The 23328-nt window shown below is 38.7% G+C and overlaps 1 protein-coding gene across 4 annotated transcripts in view; it reads left to right on the top strand.

Annotated features, from left to right (window-relative positions):
- The window catches only part of CD44 (CD44 molecule (IN blood group)), a 34670-nt gene extending 16592 nt beyond the window's left edge, over positions 1-18078 (top strand). The window contains exons 2-12 of one of the 4 annotated variants that reach the window (XM_071745029.1): positions 1686-1851; positions 3287-3423; positions 3849-3920; positions 4612-4851; positions 6606-6701; positions 8915-9097; positions 9623-9706; positions 10227-10409; positions 12923-13045; positions 14617-14695; positions 15369-18078. In XM_071745029.1, coding sequence (XP_071601130.1) covers positions 1686-1851; positions 3287-3423; positions 3849-3920; positions 4612-4851; positions 6606-6701; positions 8915-9097; positions 9623-9706; positions 10227-10409; positions 12923-13045; positions 14617-14695; positions 15369-15585 — 1580 coding nt within the window. In that variant the 3' untranslated portion in view covers positions 15586-18078. Of the gene's footprint in view, positions 1-1685; positions 1852-3286; positions 3424-3848; positions 3921-4611; positions 4852-6605; positions 6702-8914; positions 9098-9592; positions 9707-10226; positions 10410-12922; positions 13046-14616; positions 14696-15368 lie in introns of all 4 variants that reach the window. The other 3 variants (XM_071745028.1, XM_071745027.1, XM_071745030.1) reach the window with 3 other exon arrangements.
- Positions 18079-23328: the final 5250 nt, after the last annotated feature.

The following is a 23328-nucleotide window of genomic DNA, read 5'->3' as shown; positions in this document are numbered from 1 at the left end:
TATCCCCATGATCACTGCTTCTGCTTCTGGCCCTTCTGGGAGCACTGTGACTGTTTCAGAGTCATGTGTGGGAACTTGCTGAGATTCTCATTCTGAATTAATGTACTGGCTTCTCCTCATACTGCGAAACTCAGCCATGTTGCAAGACATTATGTCCCCCAAGAAAGAAAAATGAGTTTATTAATGTTCTCTTCCGCCAGGTTCCTTCATTCTTGCCTTCAAAACTGGTTAAGACATGACTGTCGTCAGAGAAATTTTAATACAACTATTTTTTTCCCGGGACAAAACAGCTACATCAAAATGAAGACATTTTGAGGAGACATGTTAGCTTTGCATAAACTTTACAAAACTGAAAATTGTGTCCTCTTGGTATTTTTTTTTTTATAAAATATGATAAAAATATTTAGAACTGTAATCATTACTACTGTTAAACAGCTGTGCAGTATCTATTAATTTTTGTCTTCATTAAGGGTTTTTGTCAACCTAAATAATTGGGGGATAGGTGGGAGAAGAGACATTTTTTACATTCTTTTTTGGAAAGGCAATCCAAATAACCATACTGATTAACTCTGCCACAGAATGTGTCAATGCAAATGTGGATTGTTTGCATTTTGGGTCTTTTAGAAAAACAGTTATTATATGGCAACTGTCATTTCAAGTACATTGCACAGACATCCCCTTTTAATATTTGGAGAATATTGGTCTAATTTTCCCTTTCTTGCACACTGAACTCAAATTAAGATAAAAATGAGTAATGCTTCTCTCTTCACTGGAGAAAATAGGCTGTTCCAATTAATTGTGCTTTGCAGTTGTCTTTCTATTCTGGAGTTGCAAACACTTTTTCCTTTTGAGGGAAAGGTGGGGCAGGAGCAAAGTTTATTCACATTGCTTTGTAGCATCCTGATTTTTTCCCTGTTTTCTCCATTATCGTGGTTATTTCTTATTCCTGTTCATCTTAGTTGTTCCTGGTAAAAAATCAATGATAGGCGTTTCTTTCTCTTCTCATTTTAATCAGTCATAGATTTTCCTTGGATTGTGCTGCTTTCCTATTGTACCAGTTGCATTGTATAAGCAATATCTTTCAAACATAAAAATGGAGTATGATCTCAGAGACTCTGGTCCTTCTGCCTTCAGTGTCTGTAGGGACTTCACTCCTGGAGGCTTTGCATGTACAGAGTTTCCAGGCTGAAAGCCAGAAAACAAATTGTATAACATAGCTATGTAGTCTAAATTTAAAAAAAAATTATTCAAAGGTGGTGTCCTCAAGGGCTTTCCTTAAACACCTCCAGCGATGGTGATTCCACTGGGCACTCCATCCCAGTGCCTGATCCCCCTCTCCCTGAGGAAGTGCTTCCTGATGTCCAACCTAAACCTCCCCTGGGGCAGCCTCAGCCCATGGCCTCTCCTCCTCTCACTCCTTGCCTGGGAGCAGAGCCCAAACCCCTCCTGACCCCAACCTCCCTTCAGGGAGCTGTAGAGGGTGAGAAGGTCCCCCCTGACCCTCCTCTGCTCCAGTGTAAGAGCTGCAAGTGCTGGGGATCTTTCTGATGATTTGGTAGCTGCTGTTTGGTGCTGCTTTGCATTGAAAGCACTAGACTTGAAAATAAACCATTCCCCGTTCTTCAGTATAGCATTAAGTCCAACAATTTGTAATTCCTTTTGCTTTATTTTTCTTTTGATTACAGAATTCAATGTAAGTTGCAGATATGGAGGAGTTTTTCACGTTGAGAAGAATGGTCGCTACAGCCTCACGCGACCCGAAGCGGTCGAGCTCTGCAGAGCTCTCAATAGTACCTTGGCAACACTGGAGCAGCTGAAGAGAGCTCATGAACTTGGATTTGAAACTTGCAGGTAAAGAAATATATCACTATAATTATTATAATATAATAATTGTTACATAATCATGTAATAGTTATATCATTATAAGATATCATTATAATATATCATTACAAGTCCGCCCATCTATGCTTTAGTGTAATAATTACAGTTGTCATCGTAGAGCTGTTAAAATGGCCATATCAGTCATCAATTACATTATATTCTGATGAACAATACATCTGTGTGCATTTGTGTATTTGCTCTGAGTCCAGTAATAAATAAGTCCCTGAATGCATGTAAGTTTTACCAATTACCTTTTTAAAAGCATAGTATCTTAGAAATAAAATCTAAAGGAAACAAAATTTTAACAGTAAATAAGTTTATTGCTTTAGATCATACTGTATCACTGACTAATTGGTAAATAAGTGTATGATTTTTAATGACCTAAAGTAAGGTCAAAGTCTAAGGATAGGCTCTTACCAAGCTTTACTGCATATAATATTCACAATTCATGTGTAATGTGAGTGAATGTGATGAATCAGCAGACCATAACACAAGTAGATAGTTAATAGATCATACAGTGTCAGCATTATAGTCTCTGTTGGAAGTACGAGTAAAGTAGTTCATAATTCCACCTACAAGGGTTTCAGAATTGCACATCAAAGTATCTGCACATTAGACATGTAACTGGGATGGGGCTCACAGGGAAGAAGTTGCAAAGCTATAAAGTTTACTCCTCTCTCATGAACTGTACCTCTCAGGGGTAAAACAAATCCTAAGCCTCAGTTCTCATTACCATCCCATCACGCTTCCCAGCTAAATACATTGGAATTAACCAGGGGTTACAGAATTGCAAAATAGCAATAATGCACTGTACATCATACAGGTGTGTTAACCACAGCCTTCACTGAATGTATGAGCCCTGTGCACAACAGCCACATTGTCTGACCGACAGATACAGTAAGAATTTCTGAATGAATGAGTGTTGTATCTGAATATTTACTAAGCCATCAGCTTTTGCAGAAAGTGATGTGTCTTAGAATCATTCTCTAAATTTGCTTTATCTGATACTATAAATTGAGCCCCCAACATTTCTGGCTGAAACATCTCTGAGCAGTGTGTTCTGCCTAAAGCAATAGAAACATGACCCCCTGAAGGAAAAGAGGGCAGTCTTCCTTTCAATGCCCTCCTCTGGAAATGATTGTCATAGCTAATAAGATGCTCCCTTAATTAAAATGGATTTAGCTCCAGAAACTACAAGCACAATGGTTCTGAGTGGCTGGAGACTGATGTAGCTACATGTGAGAAAGGAACACTCTTCATATACAAAAAAGCACATAAGCACTTCTTAAAAATATTGTAGGATGAAAATAATGGCTCCATTGTAACTTCTTAATGTTTGAGATATTCAAAGCATTTATGCCCCTTGCTACAAGTAATAAGGAGCATTTTCCTCTGTTCTTCACAGGTATGGTTTTGTAGTGGGGTATATTGTTATCCCACGGATCAGTCCCTACCATCTTTGTGCAGCAAATCACACTGGCATTTACAAACTTTCAGCAAACACAACTGGTCGGTATGATGCTTACTGTTACAATGTGACAGGTGTGTATATGATTTTATGGTGTATTTTAGATACAGATCAAGTGTCAATTACATATAACCTATATATGGCACTGGAAAGAGGGCTTCTATATGAAATATAATGTATTTTTTGAGCTGAGAAATAAGTTTGGTCAGCTCATAAAAATGTATCTGCAATACATTTTTATTGTATTGTATTATGTAAAGCAATTAATTTGATGTGTTTTGTCATTAGTATGTTTCAAACTTAACCGTTTTCTAGCCTTGGGACTAATTTAGTACCTTTAAAACAGTTAATTTTAGTTTAGTGGGTATTGTTTAATTTGAAAATTTGTTTTCTTTTGTCCACAAGCTTACATATTGTGATTATGTACAAATAATATGGGTATACAGTTGCCATTTTTCTTAATTTTCTCGAGTTAATATTTTCTATTTTCCTTTTGCAGAAACAAGGGATAAAACATGTGAGGAAATTCAGAGACTGGATACTTCTTTCCTCAGTAATCAGGATGAAATAGGTACTGTATTAATCAAAAAGATCTGCCTTTTTTATTCATTTCTAGGATCTGGTTATCCTTTTTTTAACTAAACGATTGCTAAATTTAAAAAATCGAGACAAACATATGAAAAAGAAGCCATGAAGAGATGTTTTGCAGCAATTAATCACTTGCCTTCCCCTAATACTATAGAGCTTGGTTTGTCAGAAGGAGCAACCAAACTTTATTTGTATAGGTATTTGACATTTTTTATCACTTCTGAGAAAGATCTTCTGATCTTTCTTTGATATATAGGGCTTTGCTTAAGATGGTATCTTTTCTACATCTCATTTAAGCTTCTGGTTAGAAAAGCAGCTGGGAATGGAAGAAAGCTCTAATAAAATTTTTTTTCCCAGTTGTAATATTTTGATCGACTTTACAAATGCCAAGATTTTATGTTCAAAATAAAACCATGTGATCAAAAATATCAAAGTTGGATTCAGAGTAGGTCGTATATGTTTGACAGGTATATACATTATCGTATATGCATCAGAAACAGTATAATGATATATGATCTAGACACATTAGATAGGATGGCAAAAAATGAATGAACTGATATTAAATCAGAACTGCTTGTTTTTTCATTATAGGACTTAATCTGTTTAGCATTACTGATATTCAGGTATGTGGCTTACTTGATTTTCTCAGCTGCTTCATTTTTGCTTTCCGACAGTCATTGACAATGCAGATGGCTCACGTTTCAATGCAGATGGCACACATCACAGTGGAGAGTCCCCAACCTCAAGTGCAGATGATGAAAATGTGGGCAGTGGATCAACACATGACCCAACCCCCATGGATACCTCCATCAGGAGATCCAGCCCCTCATACTATGGAAGTGCAACTCCAGTCTCACAGCTGCCAGATCATTCGTCTGGAGTGGGTGAAAAAGAAATCCCCATAAAAGATTCTGGTAAGGACAGTTGTTTGCCACTATATCCCTTTTAATAACTGAGTGAACGGGTTGCATTGCTAGTTACAGGATGTCATAAGGGAAGGAGAAACTCTGTCTAATTTGTATCCTGGAGAAGTAAAAGAAGACTGTGTATCTTTGGAACAAAACAGAAGCATTCTGAATTTCTGAGGATATTTGATTGCATAGGAATATAAAGCAGCCACACATCAGCACAGTTTCCCACATAAACATTCCCAGGAGGTGGGGAATAGATGTGCTTGTTCCTATTAAAATCTTTTTTTCATTAAGAGCTCAAAAGCGTATCTTGCAGTGATAGAAACATATCTAGAGCTTAGTGAGGCTGAGGATACAGTTATATAGAGATAGGGAGAACATGTTGTTATCTGTTCTCTAAAAGGATGAATAGACATTAAGTAATCAGAAAAAGAGGAAGGTTACATTGCAAGTGGTTTCTCTTTGTAGGAGGATAGAGGGGGGTTTGTTTTTTTGTTTTGTTTTTTTTTTGTATATATGTTTTTTACATATATATATTTATATTTATATATATAAAGCGCCTATCACCATATTGATAAACATTCTTTGGAACCACTCTGACAGCAGAGGTAAGAACAGGAGTCAGCCTGTTAGTACCTCAGCACTTCTATTTCCAACCAATTTTAAAAAAAAAAAAAAAAAAAAGCCACAAGACTTTGCTGCCAGCCTGCCTGGCTGGTGTTTAATACTGCTACTCCATCAGGACATCTTAATACATCATATTACAGAATGCACAGAGGGATAACAGTGTCAACTTACAATGTTTTTAATATCTTCTTTCTTTAGGTGGTAATATCTTCTTTCTTTAGGTGGTAAAGCCAAATTCTATTTAAACCCTCAAACAGAAATGCTATACCTTTTTCTAGGGCCTTCTGCAGGGTGATAAATAAGTGAATTAGAGTGATTTGCTTGTATCTTGCTTTGTTGTGAAAAGGGCACGTATTTTATTTCATCTTTTATGTTGACTGTGTGGCTGAAATTATCAGAGGCCTGAAAGGGTAGATCCCATTGAACCTAAGGCATACAAATATAATTCATCTTCCAAGATTAGTAAAATTTATTGTGTGATTTCTGACTACATTTTTTTAATCAAACCATCAATAGCTTACCAGTGAAGGATCCCAGTAGCTTGCATCATTATCCTCAGTAAACACTGAAAAAAAGAAAAATTAAGAAGCATTAGAATTTTGAAATACCTTGTCACTGATGGTATACTCACAACATGTTAGATTTATTTTTCCATGTAATTACCATGATGAAAGCTAAATAATAACATTCTCTTTCTAAAAACTAGGATCAGAGCTGGTCCCCCAAATATGTATGACATATTTCAGTTGCTTGCCATGACAACTCTTACCAACTCTGCTTACAGGCAGACTTTGTTTTTGGATTAAGACTCAGAATGTGTCTGAGTAAAGAGAGGAATAATCACTTCACTAATTGCTCTGGAATCCCTGTCCAGATGGTGTACAGGTACATTTAGGGCTTGAATCACATGAACAGATCATTGCCAGAATGTTCATTATCACTGTACTACATGCTCCTCTTGAAATAATGCTTTGCTTATATCCTTATATTCTTACTAAAGAAAGGCTTTTTGAAATATGAAGAACCTAGTTTGTATCTTTCTTGTCTCTTGGGCAAATAAATGAAGGAATGAAGCTTGCAGTATAGAAGCAATAGTAAAAAAAAGTAATGATCTATCCATTACTCTGCAGATGATGAAATTTCTCCTGTACCCACTGACAGCTCTTTGGTGACAGCAGCTGATGGTTCCCTTGAGAAGGATGTTGGACAGTATCCTGCAAGTACAAGTAAGATTTATGTATGATAATAAATACATAAAATATAGCTTGCAGTAAAACTCTTTTCTTCCAGTAGGGCATTCTGGTAAGTGGTGAAGTGTACCTTATTTCCAGTTTTGGAAAGCACTGAAAGACTTTCCAGACTGGTTAAGTCAGAAATAAACTTCACTCTCTGGGGCAAGGGGAGCAAAACCACTTACAGTATGTTTACTTAAGTGCTTTTCAGAAGTTCAGAAAGATTGTTACTTTTTATTTTCCACTGCTTTTTTCATCACACCCTTTTGCTTTATGAGGCACCACAAATTAGTGCAACCAATTATTATTTGAAGTAAATTAATTTCTGTGGTAGAAAAGAACATTTTTGTCAATTTGTGGTGAAAGTATCTGTGATTCTCACATGTCTATTATTGTGAGTGTTATAATCCACATCAAAACCACAATCTTGTTCACCAAAGCAGTGCTTTAAGTTGCAGTTCCAGTTGCCAAGCTACCTGTGCACTGCAAAAGCTAATCTCATCCTTGTTGTTGGAAATATGCATGAGAAAAAATTGGTGTCTATGGTGGCTTCACAGGCTCTGCAGGCTCAGAAAAACAGCAGCCATTTTCTCTGCTTTGTCTGTAAATATCTGTACTGAGGGAAAAAACTGCGTGTGGTGTTTTTTATCAGATGTGCAGTATACAGCAGTATACAAATTTTAAAGTGGAATTGTACATATATTCACTCTAATTCCTAGGTTTAGATTAATAAAGATCTCTGCCATGGAACATAAAGCAAACCTAAAGGGAGAACATTTTAATTATACAGAGGGGATCTATGTAGGTGTGTTGGATTAACATTGAACTGATAAAATTAAAGTTTCTTCCTTTGAACTCTTTTTTCCCCACCATGGAACCTATGATAGTGAGAATTCTGCTTGTTTGTTGGTTGCTGATAAATGTTAAAATGGCCAATGTGACTTGGAGGGCCAGTGCCCTTTTTACTGTGTTTATAAATCACAGGATAGAGTTAGCAAAACCCTTACTAAAAGACAAATTATTCAACCAAGCATCTTGTCCTGGAGAATTAGAAGGTTAGTAACACCTTATTAATGTTTACACATTATCAAAAGCAAAAAATAAAACAAAACAAAACCACAAAACACCCCACAACAGGTTATTACTCGAAACCTTGAAAAAAACTAGAGAATTTTCTGGTGCTTTTTTCGAGTGAAAGATTTTAGTATGAAGTATTGCATGTAAGGGACAGAGGGGAGGGGAGTGATGGGAGAGGGTTTTACTGACTCTCTGACTCTTGGTGATTTTTCTTTCCTTTTCATTTGCTTTTGTATGTGCATGTTAGCGCTTCCTTGCACGGACACTTCTCTGATGGGTGGCAGGAGGAATAATGGATAGTACTTCCTTGTCTTGCCTGGTGCAAAATGGGACATCATTTCATCTGAAACTGTCTTCTTTCCCTTTTTTCCTCATCTCCATTCTTCTTGTGAACTTGCAGTGCAAAAGCCTGTGGTGCGATCTGTGCTGTGGGTAGAATTACTATCTGGACAAGGGCATAAAGGACTCCTTGCTGGTACAGCTGGTGGTTTCTGTCCTTTGCTGTTGCATGTTTCTGGGTGTCCTCTGGACTGTTCTGCAAGACACGGAGTTTGGTGATTGTGAATCCCTCGCCCGATCTTCCTGTGTTGTTCATCAGTGGGGTCAGGCTTGCTGTGCTTTGGCACCATGATTTGTGTGGTGGAGGTGCTCTGGTGGCTTAGGCAGATGGGACAGCAGCAGCAGCAGCATCACCAGGGAGTGCTGTTCTGGTTGTGAGTGTCCCATAACTTCTGCCTTCACTTCCTTACTCCTTCTGGCAGGTGGATTGCCAGGCAAGACCACTGTAGATCTGGCTGCAGTGTGGCTGCTCAGACTGGAGTTCCATGGTCATGTTGTTGCTGCTGTGGGCTGTTTCTTAAGGTCTTCCCTATCCTTTTGACACCTGTAAATGTACACATATAACCAGTGTCTCCTTTATCGTGGTGTGCATCTGTGTGGTGCTCAAGAGTCTCTCCCAAACCAGTGACAGTTTGGAAAAGGAGAGACCTCAATGTCTTCTCTCCTCTGCTTTTAATAAGGAAGGTGGACATGCTTTCTGGTTTGTTGTAGTACAGGGGAGAAGTAAATAATATAGGTGGTGGTTTTGTGAGTGCTGACTTTTCAAGGTGATTGTGCTGTCATCATGGTAGTCACAGAGTTCATGGACAATGCCACGGGGAAAGCCACCATGGAGCCACTGGCACCTGTCACCTCACCTGGAACTGAAAGTGAACAAGCAAACACCTCAGACAGTTCTCACGTTAACTGGATACCTGGAGTTTTTCCAGAAACTGAAGATCATCTGAACCAAATTCACACTCCTCTTCCTACTAGTAAGAACTAAATTATAACCCTTTTATTTAACTTGTCATAACTCACAGAATGCTGAGCAAGGAAGAAGAATCAGTGCCTGTAGAAAGGATTCATTACTGTCAATACTGATACCTGTAACATAAAACACACTGCAGCAACACTTGACAGTATCTCTGAAGCTGAGGATTTGTGGTGAGGCTGGGATGCAGGTCAGGGAATTCTCCTGATTGCTGTCTCTGTGCCCTTTCCCTGGATTCACTGTCCTTGGGAATATTTTGGATTAAGTGAAAAAAGTGAAAGAGAAGAGCATGTGAAAATATCTGATCAATATATTGAGAGAGCACTGATGTTATATTCAAGTACAGAAGGTCTCTTAATACTTTTGTGTTGAGAAAAGGGTAGCAGCAGTAGTTTAAAGCGAACAGGAGACTTGGACAAGGTTGGGAATGGGATGGGCACGAGAACAAACACGTGGAAATTAACAGCTGTTGCCTCTTCTGATGGTGCCCACTAAGAAGACTCAACTCAGCCACATCTGCCTTCAGATAATGAACCAGGCCAGAGCACTGAGGACATCTTGCTTCCCACAGACACCCCTGGCAATGAGGTCCACCAGAGGACCACAGCTGGTATGAGCAAAGCTGGTGATGATGCTTCTCTGATGGGTGGCAGGAGGAATAATGGATAGTACTTCCTTGTCTTGCCTGGTGCAAAATGGGACATCATTTCATCTGAAACTGTCTTCTTTCCCTTTTTTCCTCATCTCCATTCTTCTTGTGAACTTGCAGTGCAAAAGCCTGTGGTGCGATCTGTGCTGTGGGTAGAATTACTATCTGGACAAGGGCATAAAGGACTCCTTGCTGGTACAGCTGGTGGTTTCTGTCCTTTGCTGTTGCATGTTTCTGGGTGTCCTCTGGACTGTTCTGCAAGACACGGAGTTTGGTGATTGTGAATCCCTCGCCCGATCTTCCTGTGTTGTTCATCAGTGGGGTCAGGCTTGCTGTGCTTTGGCACCATGATTTGTGTGGTGGAGGTGCTCTGGTGGCTTAGGCAGATGGGACAGCAGCAGCAGCAGCATCACCAGGGAGTGCTGTTCTGGTTGTGAGTGTCCCATAACTTCTGCCTTCACTTCCTTACTCCTTCTGGCAGGTGGATTGCCAGGCAAGACCACTGTAGATCTGGCTGCAGTGTGGCCTCTTACACCTGGCACTCCACCTGGATCTGAAAAGGATCAACCAAGCACCACGGATGGGTCCCATATCAATTGGATACCTGGAGGTTTTTCAGGCATTGACGATCATCTTAACCGATTGCAGACCACTCTTCCTACTAGTAAGAACTACAAATTATAATAATTTTCATTTTCTGGTCAGTTATTATTTAGAACAGTGACAATTGTCTGTAATCACATGTGCTAACCAGAACTGTAAATTGTTGTCATATTGCAGTTTCCCTTTTTTCTAAATCAGTGTTTATGACTTGCTTATAAGCTCTTATTAAAGGGAATCTCTTCCTGTGCAAAGAGAAGGAAATGTGCTAAAAGGCTAAAAATACCTTTTCCTTATGTTGTTATTTTCATGTGGGAGCGAAACTGTTAATGTAAACAAGTGTAAAATTTCTCCTCATGCCCAAAAATATGTGATAGCACATTGACGTTCTTTTTTTTCTGGGCACAAATTATAGCTTTCTAACAATTAACTGTTACTTTTCCCCCCATACATTGTTCCTCTTCATTAATTTATTATGCATCAAAAGAAAGGCAATAGTCTGAAATCTTTTTTTCTAGCTATATTTGCTTTTATAAATCTTGTCAGTGGTTAAATATTGGTCTGTAACTAGCATTTATTTGCATAAAAAAACTTTTTTTAAAGGGTTATTTTTCTTGTAGAGTTAGTGCTTTTAACAGTAACAGTTTTTACTGAATGCACTACTTATAGCCTCTCTTTCCTTTGCATGTGTTTTGCATGCTAAGGGAATTTTCCTTATTCCCAAATGCAATTTCCTTACAGATAATATGTTTAACACCACGGTTTGTTCCAAATGCTACTTTTCATGTACACAAGCCAAAGTATTATTTTCATGCACTTTCTTAGAAGTTCGTAAAACCATGCATGGTAGATTTTTGTCAAGCAAGGTAATTCTCTCCCTCTTCTCTGCTCTCATGAGACCTCTGTGTCCATTTTTGTATGTAGTGACAGGACAATGGATTTAAGCTGGAAGAGGGAAGATTTACATCAAATATTAGGAAGAACTTCTTTACAGTGAGGGTGGTGAGACAATGGAACACGTTGTCCAGGGAGGCTCTGGGTGCCCTTCCCTGGAAGCGTTGAAGGACAGGATGGATTGGGCTCCAGACAACCTGTTCTAGTAGGTGGTGTCCCTGCCCATGCAGAGGTGTTGGACCTGGGTGACCTTTAAGGTCCCTTCCAACCCAAACTATGCTATAATTCTTGAATCTATACTTCTTTTTTCACTTGCTTTTTCTCTAGACCAAAGTTTAAGTTGTTCTGTTTGTTTAAGCAAAGTTCTGACATCACACTAGTGCTGATCCAGGCATATTTGTATTTGTATAACAAACCAGGCCAGTGAAGGAACTAAAAAAAGTAACTGTCAAAAAGAAAATAATGGTATGTCATCAAATTAAATGTAGAGAGCTTTTGAGTTCTCCCTTCCATTTGCCAGCACCTCTGCAGAGCCAGAACAGCAGAGCACATGACTGAGCACATGACTGAATCCTGCTTCATCTTCTCAGTCCTCCAGGGAGGGAAAGGGCAAATGTATCTCTTCTCTAAGTGCACAAATTTTAATAAATGTCTTTGTGCCTTTTTAAGAGCTTTGTGGTGGAAAAGCTCTGGCTTTTCTTAAGGATGATGTGTAGCACCAAAAAAAAAAAAATCTGCTGAGACACAGGGTAGACAAGGGAGGAGGTTCCTCTTCATGAGCCTTCTTGGAAGCTGGATCAGAGTTTTGGTTGCCGAATTAATACTCAGTCCTTTGTGGTGAGATAGCACAAAACAACTTGCTGGTAAATATTTTCTTGTTAATAAAAATAACGAAAACATCTGGAAGATTCATGAACTACTTGTTGGCAAAGCTTAACAGAGGGAAAAACTGGTTGTCTGTACTGTATTTACTGGCTGCTATTAGGAAATGAGATCAGAAATACTGGCTAGAAAGGAGTTGCAATGTTTGTTACAGAAAAGGAACTTTACAACTGGTTGGAGTAAGTGCCTCAGAGAATGGAAAAATTCAGAGAGGTGGAAGCCTCTAATGTACTTTTTTTTACGTGATAATGAAGCACTAGTCCTAAATGAAATCACCATATCTATAATTTGCTGTTAATTTTAGACACTGGATACCCCAATGGCTTCAGCAAAGGCCAGAAATATAATTGTGTGAAAGTTCAAGCAGTATGCTTGGCATAAAAAATACTTCAGATTTGAAGTATGCATTTTGATTTGAGATCTTATGCCATTTTAGAACAAAATTATACAGTTTACCAAAAAGAAAAAGGGGATCCACCCTGTTTTTCATAGAGCATTTTTCCTATTGGGAAAACAGATACATAGCTATCAAATTTAAAACCATTCAGACAGCTCTCCTTTTATGAAAGCATTAGATTTTTAAAAATTTTGTTTTATCCTGTGTAGGAATAAAATTAGAAGTTTCAAAAATTCTCTATATTGGTCATTTTAGGGTTCAATTTAAAAAATTTTGTGGGGTTTTTTTTCCCTTCTTCTTTTCTTCCTCTTTTTTCCCATGAAACAGACAAGATATTTGACTTGTATGACTCTGTATCTCACTGTTAAATTTTCACTGACCTAATGGATAGTTTTGTTCTTTAGTATCTACCTCCAGTATATATGGTAACCAAATACCACACAAGGGAGATTATGAAACCACTACTTTCCCTGGAGACACCACAACAACAAAAACAGTTTCACAGAAAAGGTCAGCCCAAGTACCAGGTAAGTTTCTGAAGTCATATGTTTTAACAATTTAATCACAGAATTGCATGACTATGAACTGAAGTGAGAGGTTGTGTGGTGGAGCCTCCATCCCTTGGAGGTGTTTCAGAGCTGTGTGGATGGCACTTTGGGACTTGCTCCAGTAGGTGATACAGATACTGATACATATATTTCATTTGGAGGGGGTGTTGACAGATGGTCACAATGATCTTAGAGGTCTTTTCCAACTGTGGCAATTCTGTGATTCTTTGGTTAAAATGTAGATCAATTGCAGTTCTTCAGGCTTTGTGTTGAATCAGTCAGTATTCAGCATTTTTGCCAGTAGTCTGAAAAATGGAACATATTGCATCACGTGTAGTTTTCCAGGTATATCAAAATGAGAGAAATTATACATTTGGATCATGAGATTAATATCAAAATAACCTTTATAAATTGATATGGGATGAGACGAAATTCAGTAAAGAGGTATGTGAAGTATCATGTCCACAAGAACATCTGGCAAAATAATAACTGAGAGTGTTGCAGATGAGGGTTTACAGATTACCATGGAATAGAAAGAAGACAATGATAGAATTTCAAATGAATGCAAAAATATTCTGGGACAGACACACCAACAGTAAGGTAATTTTTAAACCAGAGAAAGTGATTATCCCACTCTACTTAGCTCTGTCTTCATTTCAAGGCATTGCATTAGTCATGTAGGAAAAAAAAATGAAAGAGAGCACAAAGAAAATTTGGAAAGGTAACCTCTGAAGCACCTTTTGAAGAACTCATTGTTTTCAAAGAAAATTGAAGGGAGATAAGAGTATGCTGCAAAAAGGATGCTTATCTGCTTTTCACCATGAAGTAATAATAATTAACTAATTAGAAGAATTATTTTTTTTTTTTAAGAAACATAGGAGGCTTGTTAAACAATGCAAGATTGTTTCAAACAAACAAAATAAAGGAGTTAGTTCTTAAGAGAGGATCTCTGTCCATAATGGGAATACAGCACAAAGAATAGGCTAATGGGAAGGTCATGAAATCTCCTTTAATAAAAATATTGAGAGCAAATTGAATATTCACCATACATCTTCTTAATGACCCTATTTCACTGGAGTGAAATGTAACTGATATGACCTTTTGGGATCCCTTACAGTCTTGTAATTCCTTTTTTTGTTAAGAGTTTGCCCCCAAAATACCCTTTAAAAATTGGATTTTATGTGAAAAAAAATAGCATTTAATTCTACCTGAAAGTCATTCTCCTTTTGTGCCTGGGACTGTAGGTGTTAAGCCTTTTCTTTTACTCTTGGAGCAAATCAGTGGTACAACTCCTGTTCACTTGTGCCCACCTGAGTATAGTGCTAGCAGATACTAGGAGTGGTGGGGTGACCCTCAGGTGCCCTGTGTGCAGCTGAATTTTGGAGATGTATTTGATTAGCACTGAAGCACTTTGTAAAACAAAGGTTCATGCAAGCTCAGGAAAAAGACTGAGAGGTTAAGGATGTAGAAGAGTTTGTGTTCTTGCTGTTCTGCAAAACAGCAGGATTACATCAGATACTTACCACAGCCTCCCTCAACTTCTCCCACAGAATGGCTGATAGTAGTTGCTGCTCTGGTGGCCCTTGCACTGATCCTTGCAGTCTGTGTTGCTGTTAACAGCCGGAGGAGGTAAGGTTGCACCTTTTCAAAACACAGGGCCTTGCAATTTTCTTCCTCAATGAACTTCAAAGCTTTGTGAGAGAACAGAGAACCATAAGAGGAAAGAGCTCTGTGAAGCTCTTTGACTTGGGCCGAAGTCACCCTGTCCTGCAGAGGTCACACATCAGCCTTCACACCCATGGAGAACCTTGGGTGTCCATAGCTGTATAAACCATTTGGTATTTACACATAGGTGGAAACTAACAGTATGTAGGTCACAGAGAATTAATTATTCTCTGGCTATTACATATTATTAGGGATATCCTGTCCACTCAGAGTAAAAACTATGAGATGGATATAGACCATAGCAAGCCCAGCAGAAGCTTCATAGCTGCTTGATGGCCTCTTTCAGCATTTTGTGGATGCAGAGCAGGAATCATTCCCACAAATGTGGATAACATTAGCACAGGGAACTGAACCACTTCAGGTAAAAATGCACTCATCAATCTGTCAGTAAGCATGAAAAACAGTGATTTGGAAGTATGGAGAAACTTTACGCTTTTCATTGTAAAAGTCTGCACTGATGCAGACAAGTTTCATTTTCCAGCACCTTTCCCCAAATACTGATTTTAAATTTTTTTTCTTATTTCTGTTAACTTTAACTTCTGTTTATAGTACGTGTTTTCTTTTTATTTACTACTAGATGTGGACAGAAGAAAAAGCTAGTGATTAACAATGGCAAGGGGGCAGTGGAAGACAGGAAGACAAGTGGATTAAATGGAGATGCCAGTAAATCACAAGAAATGGTGCACTTGGTTTATAAAGAGCAGTCAAATGACCAAACAGGAGCATGTGATGAATTCTTGACCATTAATGAAACACAAAATCATCAGGATCTTGACATGAAGAGTGGAGTGTAATGGTACCAAGTTGCCAAACAGATCAGAGCTGGAGAAATAAAAATCACATGAAACTTGGTCAGGAATTCTCAGGTGCACTGTGCAACTGATATCTCTTGAACGTAATTAAACGTAAGTTTTATTCCTTTTCAGTTTAAAATTATGTCTGAGTTACAAAATGGACATTGGCTTTCTGCAATAAGCCTCCAAGAGCTGCAGATTGTTTTCATTTCCCACTGCCTACACAGAGGACGCTTGCTGTGTCCAGACTGTTAGGGGGGACACAAGTTTACTTCATTCTCCAGATAAAGGGACTTCCCTGTGCAGAACTGCAGACGTAACCAGTCATTCCCTCTTACAGGCACATAAGGGACTAAACTTGTCATGCACAAGACTAAATGAGTAACAAGTGTCAAGGGTAAAAACAAAATTTAAATCAAAAATCCTATGCAATACCTAAGCCATCAGAATCCTTCAGAAATGTCTTCTACATAGGAAAAGCAGCAAGTGCATTCAGAAGCTGCCAGTATAAAAAAAAAAAAAAGGGCCATTTTACAATGACTCATGGCTTGCTATGCAATGAGGGAAACTCAGAAGGACAAAATTTATTTATCTCTGTTTTTAAATGTCTGTGGGCATACAGCAAGTCATTTTAGGAGTGAGAATCAAGAGATTACACGTAATGATACATAAGCTAGTACTTAATAAAGTACTATAGTTTAGTATCCTAACAAGCTGTACAGGTATCCTTGATTTTTAGACTCCTTGAGTTCATTGGTTTTCCCCGTTGCTCCTTTATTGGCCACAGTTTGAAAATATGTTTAATGAGTCTGTTAGTTAGGATAATGAAAAAACCAGTTACCCCAGCTCTATCTCATGTGCACAAATCAAGCAATTGGAGATCATCAGGGAAGATAGTATTTTATTCTTGAAGAATAGGTCTCTGTCTTCTTCTGCTCCATTTTACTTAGGAGATGCTGAGCCTAGTAATATTTGTTTCCCTTATAACTGTTATGTTACATCTGATAGTTTGCTGATATTTTAAAGTTTGCTTTTCTGTGACCTCAGGCACTTCTGAATTCTACTTCATTGCTATTCATTTCATTAATTTCTATGTCATTCTATTTCATTTTTTCCCTCTGCTTTTTAAAAATACGAAAAGAAATATTTTCTTATTGGTATTAGAAGTTCAAATTAAAAAAGAAGATCAAAAATATCAAAGAAAATTAAAGAAAACTCAGCCATGTGACAAAGTAGCTGCAGCTGCATTGCTATATGCTTTTGTTTTGTCCTCATGTGTCTGTTATGTAAAGTATTTGTATGAAGTGATGATGCTGTGCATTATATTGATATGAATTGTCAAAAAGAAAATTATTTACTACTAGTGTTCTGTGGTATTTTTAAGAAAGCATATTGCAATGGAGGAAGAATGATAACTTCTAAGTAAAACCAATATAAGGTAATTGTGCCCAGTGGTCTTTGTCTTCTGTGGGATGGGGAATGTCCTGTAGAAGGGTTATTCAGATGGTCCCAGTCTCTGATAATACCACATGCCTTTGAAACTGTCCTGCTAAAGCATGTTATTTGATTTCTGTGTTTTATTTCTCCATTTGGAACAATGGGTAATACCTTGGCTAAATACTTATGTCTAGCACTGATCTTCATCAGAACATAAAGCACAAGGCTATAGATTATATATTTCAGTCACAGCCCCCCAGCAGTTTCCCATATGTTCCATCAGGCTGTGCTGGGCCCTGGTAGATTTGCAGGCAGATCTTCTCAGGGGCAATTTGTGCTTGGGCAAAGGGTCCCAAAATGAGGTGTGATTTTAAGGTACAGATGGGATGTTTTCTGACTTGGTGTCGGTCATAATGTTTCATCTATGAGCACAGCTCAGAGTCACACAGCTTGGAGTTCAAAGGTGTTCAAACAAGCTGAAGCTGATGGGGTCAAGGTGATTTACACTGTCAGTACTTCAAATCCTAATTGAATATAGATCTCAATCAAAAGGAGATACTTCATTGTTGTGAAAGCCATGGCATGCTATTCAGATGTTAAATGGTGAAATCCACAAACCCCTTCCTGATTTATCTAATATAGCTATAAATGCATGGACAACACTCCTTGGCTTCCTTTTGTGCTTTAAGGAAGATGCTCAAGTTGTCTTTACAGAGTCATTGCCTTTATTTTCTATATGTTGATTCTTTATAGATTATATCATGTGATTAATATGTAATTACCTTTCATTATAGTTTAGATGGCCATTTCATATGTGTAATATATATAGAAAGTATTATTTTTAATTTTGGTTGTATTATTTGAGGGGTTGTCTGTTTGTGTGTTTGTATTTTGTACATAGAGCTCTTGATACATTTGTATATTTATTTAACAGATTAATCAAAATGAAAGAAAACAGAATCTCTAAGTTGTAAGTAGAAATAGTATTGCTAAAAATACATTGAACTGTAAAATAACCTTCAAAAAATAAACTTTATTCCACATTGAGGATAAAAAGTGAGAGCAGCATTATTAGTGGGAGAGAAGGATTCAGCAGGGTAGATGTGTTTGGTAGCTGTGGGCCAGGAGTTACTTCTCCTGCTTGCAAACTCTTGAGTCAGGCTCAGGTGTTTGCTGCCTGACCTTGTCTGCTCTGCCAGCCTCCCATGGCCTCTGCAGATGCTCTGGAAGTTACTTAAAGTTTTAAATGAATTCATCAAGACCAGCGCTCTCAGAAATACTGTCTAAGGAAGCAGGCATATTTAATTGTATGTTTTATGAGAAAGTAATATTTTCATCAACAGTCCGGGGTGATTTTTTTCACCTGTACTTTCTTGAAGTTCTTAAAAGGAATGTTTGCTTAAAGAAGAGGAAGGATGTGTGGCTGTTGTCTGGATGTGTCTGTGTGGATGTGTTATTAAACCCTTTCCACAACAGCACTTCCAAAATTAGGTTTCTACACAATGTTTTTTAGAAGACGGAAATGTCTTTTTTTATATCCTATGTCAATAAAAACAAAAGCTTCTGTACTAAGTAGTTGGGGCATGTTGCCTGGAATATTACCAGGAGATAATTACTGAATGTCCCTAGCACAGAGAAAAAATGTTGGACAGGGAAAGAGGTCTCTATAACATCCTGGTAAGGACTGGTCCTAATTTCTCTTTTTGTAGATGAAAGAAAGAAATTAAATCCTCCTCTAACAATTGTGTTCTGTCTCATTGTACGCAGACACCGTGATATTTTGTAAGCAGTTAGTGGGTTTATATTATGGTATATTAGGCAATTAGCTAGTAATTATTTATTAGCCTTATTAAACAATCCAAGGTTCTGATTTCTCTGGTTTCAAAAGTTTTGATCAAATACAAACTGGTTTTCCTCTGTGGAGGGAAAATGGACTAAAATGGTGGGAAAAGCACTGCACTAGGTGGTTCTTTGGGGTGTAGTTCTTGCTGTGTGGGAGCAGGTGACAAAATTCAACTTCCTTATGGGGTACAAGAATTTAGCAAAAGTATTTTGCAGGTGGGAAGTCTGGGTGATTAGGGAGAGAGGGGAGGGGGCTGCTGGGAGAGGAAATTCCTGTGCTACTGCTGGCAAAGTCCCCTAAACACTCCCAGGACTTGGCACTTGAATGTTTCACAGCTCAGAGAAGAAAAGAAGAATTGGCCTTTTCCTGTGAGCCCTTTCAAGTCATTTTCAACATTCACCACCTCATTTGCAAACTGGTACTGAATGATTTTCTCCTGGTAGCTTATTTCTCATTATTACTGTGCCTTGCTGCATGTGGCACCAACCAACATCACACTGAGACCAAGCAGTTGTGAGAAATAGGAGGCAAAGCACAAATTCAGGGAAGATGAGTAACTGTTTTTTCTACAGCACAGAGACTTTCTGTTTTTCCTGTCTCACCTCTTTAGAGTAAGCTTAGCAATGGCAAGATTTTGAGAACATTTCTCTTGTTGCTCATCTTCCTGTTTTCAAAGTACCAATCTTACTTGGATCTTCACACAGGTCAACTCTGCTGCTGCAGAGGTTTCTCTAACACTGGAACTGAAGAGGCAAATCCACCATCAAAAAAAAAAAAAAAAAGCCTCCCTGATCACAAGGGAACTGATTATTGTTAAAGAGCAAGTAAAGCAGGGGCAGCCTTCTTTCAGTTTTGTCTGGATGGTTCCAGCAAGCATTGGAGAGGTTTTGCCTGAGTGATGGCTTCAAGAAATCTCAAATTTTTCATTCAGACATCTTACTCTAAAGGCAAAAAGGTTTGGGATAAACAAGTGGATGGATGAAAACCATTTTCATAAATTCTCTGTCACACAAATGTGTGCATTGAGCATTGATGTGAATATAATTAGTTTTGCATTTTTTTTCAGGAAAAAAAAATTATAAAAAAATTATATGAAATTTTGGATCAAAACAAGTCCACGAAGACTGCCAAATGAGAAGATGACTTTTTTGTTTTCAGGACTAGACATTGTTTTGCTAGTTTTGATACCTAGATAGAATAACAGGCCTAGTACATAATATAGCTTTCTCTTTGTTCTAAAATTAAATTCTTACAAGTAATTTATGTACGTTGTGTAAATTTACAGTGGAATAGCATTGGTCAAGCCAAATAGGATCTGACATAAATTAAGTGCATCTATTGGAAAACCCTCAAGCATTTTTGAGCATCAGAGAAAAGTCTCACTCTGAAGCATCCACCTAACTCAGACTTCAGCTCAACAGCAACAGGTCATGGGTAGTCAAGGCTCTGTACAACAGGTTCCAGGTCTGCTGAGTTAGTTCTGAAGTCCTTCAAACTCTCAGAGCAACCCAGAACAGAGGAGGATGCAATAAGGCATTTTCCAGAGATTCCAGAGATTTCCCTTCTCCAGAGATTGTAAGTATATTTGGTATATTTTCCTTTGTGATTGGTTGTTAAGCCTGAGCTTATCTTCACCACTTTTTATCAGTCCACTTGCTTCACCAACCAGCACCTGCTGCATGTTGCTGGCAGCACCCCTACAGTAACTCAGAGACAGGCAGGAGCTTTCAGCTGTAGGATGAGTTTTTCTAAGATGAAGCCACCATAGCTGGGCCCTGTACCCCAGAAACAGTGATCTCAGCTGACAACACCACAGGAAGGGAGATAAAAGTCTTCCTGTGAGTGCTCTGTGCTACAGCCTTTAGTGATACAAACCTCACAGCAAATCTCTAGAAAACAGATGTTGGGTTCATTGTACTTTTTGGACCTACGAAATTATTTGCTATGTGGCTTTGTTCAAGCACTGGCAAGATGTATCTAAATTCTGCCTGTCTATCTGTACCCTATTTTGCAAATACACAGATTTTGTTTTACTGTAAAGTCTTTTGTTATCAACTCAGTTAAGCGTGTTTTGGGTTTTTTCAGCAGTAGTTCAGATAAGTGGAGACAAGTTTGTAGTTACTGGGTTATCTGAAGAACACTGCAATTTTCGTGTGTTTCATTTCCTAGTTAGTTTCTTTAAGAGAAAATCTCAAATTATCTCTAGGTAAGGATGCTTCTTTGTTCAGCTAATGAATTAGAAGCTAAACTTAGGCTTTGTCCCAGAAGGGTTATGACACCTCCTGTGCAGAGGACAGGCATGAGGCTTACCCACCACATGCCAATCAAAAACGAGAGAAACTGGTGAGACAGCTCAGAGGATCAACCTGGTGCTGATTGATTGCAAAGGTGATTGATAAAGATACTGAACAGGACTGGACCCAGCACTGATCGCTGGGGGACTCCCCTGGTCAGAGGTCTCCATCTGGACTCTGCACCATTGATCACCACACTTTGGGCTCTATTGTGTAACCACTTCTCAATCCATCTCACTGTGGATTCTTCTATCCCACATTTCCTGAGCTTGCTCACGAGGATCTTATGGGAGACTGTGCCAAAAGTCAAGGTCTGTATCTTGCTAAGGTCAAGGTAGACCACATCCCCTGCTCTCCCTGCATCTACCCATTGACTCACAACCTCATGGAAGGCTGCCAGATTAGTCAAGGATGATTTCACAACGCTGTGAAAGACAAAACCTTGCTTGAGCTTCCAAATACTCATCCTCGTACTGCAGAAGGCCTCACTCCTCCAGATCTGATGTCTGCAGGTTTTGGTGAGCCGTAGTCAGCTTTGTCATTTATCTGTCTGTGCATAGGCATTTTGCTTATCACCACAGCCCCTGCCTGCCCTGATAACACAAGACCTGATCTCGCATGAACCGAGTTCCTTCCTGTGCCTGCTGCAGCAGAAGAGAACTCGTGTTGCTTGCTGTTCCTGCCAGAGAGCAGAGACCCATTTGGCATTGTGGAACCAGCCCTGCCCAGGGCTCTGCACAGCTCAGGGAGGTTCCACCCCTGCTGGACTAGACATTTGCAAATTACTTTTGGTTGCCCAACTCTCGTTTTTCATGTTGCTTTTTGTTTTTTTCCCCTAACGCACTGTAAGTTGGGGCCACCTGCTTTTTTCATATCCTTTTCCTGTTTACACGTGCTATCTAATGCAGGGGAAGACTGTATAAGGTTTAGCAGCCCTTAAGTGGGTTTTTCTGAGAGGGCAGATAGAAATGCCTCCTAATATAGGTTAATGATTCATGACTGTCTTTTACAGCACCTTATAGAGGATGCTTTCTTGTGGAGAGTGACACATTCTAGATAAAAAGACTCTCCAGCAATAATCTTTTCCATCAAGGCTGAGAACGTGGAGAAAGAGAGGAACACAGCTTGCAAGGGCTTAGACAATCAGCTTTTGGGGTCTGCATTTTCAGAAGGGAAAACTTCATACTGGATACTTCATGGGTTGATTTTTTTTTTAGGTCATTCTTGCAGAAACATTGCTTTGAAAAACATAACTAACAGGTAATAGTGTTGAGCCCTTCATTTCAAACTTTTTGGCTTGATGTATAACAAAAGAATAACCATTTCTAATGGAAGGAATTTGAAAGTACACAGTGCAAATAAAATATGTGAGTGAGGGGGAATCCTCAGTCCAACAAAATTCGGGAGGGAATTTTACATCAGCAGCTTGTTGATGAGGCCACATCAGGGTATAAATGGTATATTAAAAAATGTTAGGAGGTAGCCTGGGCCTCAGATTTATCTTTTGCCTAAAGATCTTCCTGGTACTTCATTAAGACTTGGTTCATGACTGACTCAGAGGGCAGGCTGCCAGCTGAAGAGCTGCCAAAGCCACTTCCTGCTGTGCCTGGATTTTCTTTGGAAATTTCTCAAGCAGATGTTGGCCTTGGTTAGATGAGTAAAATGGAAGCTTAGGGTTGTGCAGACTGTTAAACCTCAGAGTCTGGGTGTTGGTTATGTGTCTGGATGACACAACAGCACTTCCACTATTTCTATAGCCTGTGCCCCTCTCTGAATAAATGTTGGAACTTTCTCTCCATACTTGGCAGCTGCCATGCCTCTGGGACACTCTTCACTCCAGGAGCATTTTTTAATTATACATTAAACAGAGCTGATTTCTTTACAAAGTGCTCCAGGTGTTCAGCTAGAGGCTTTATATATTATTTTTTTAGAAAGGCTATGAGGATGAGATGTATTTTAGCAGCCAAGGGAGGGAAGTAGGTTTCTAAAGCAACTGCAGCCATTGCATTGTATTATTCTACTCTTCTAATATAGACTCTTCCCACCCTCTGGACTTCATTGCCGCGAGCTGTAGTTAGTCCATCCTGACCGTTGTGGCAAATGAACTCGGCTGCAGCCAGAACCCTGTATTTGAAGGATACAGTGAAGGATGAGATTTCTAATATTTTG

The sequence above is a fragment of the Heliangelus exortis genome, chromosome 5, assembly GCF_036169615.1.
Source record: "Heliangelus exortis chromosome 5, bHelExo1.hap1, whole genome shotgun sequence".
Classification (NCBI taxonomy): domain Eukaryota; kingdom Metazoa; phylum Chordata; class Aves; order Apodiformes; family Trochilidae; genus Heliangelus; species Heliangelus exortis.
Note: the sequence above shows the minus strand (reverse complement) of the source record. Positions and strands in the feature narration are given on the sequence as shown.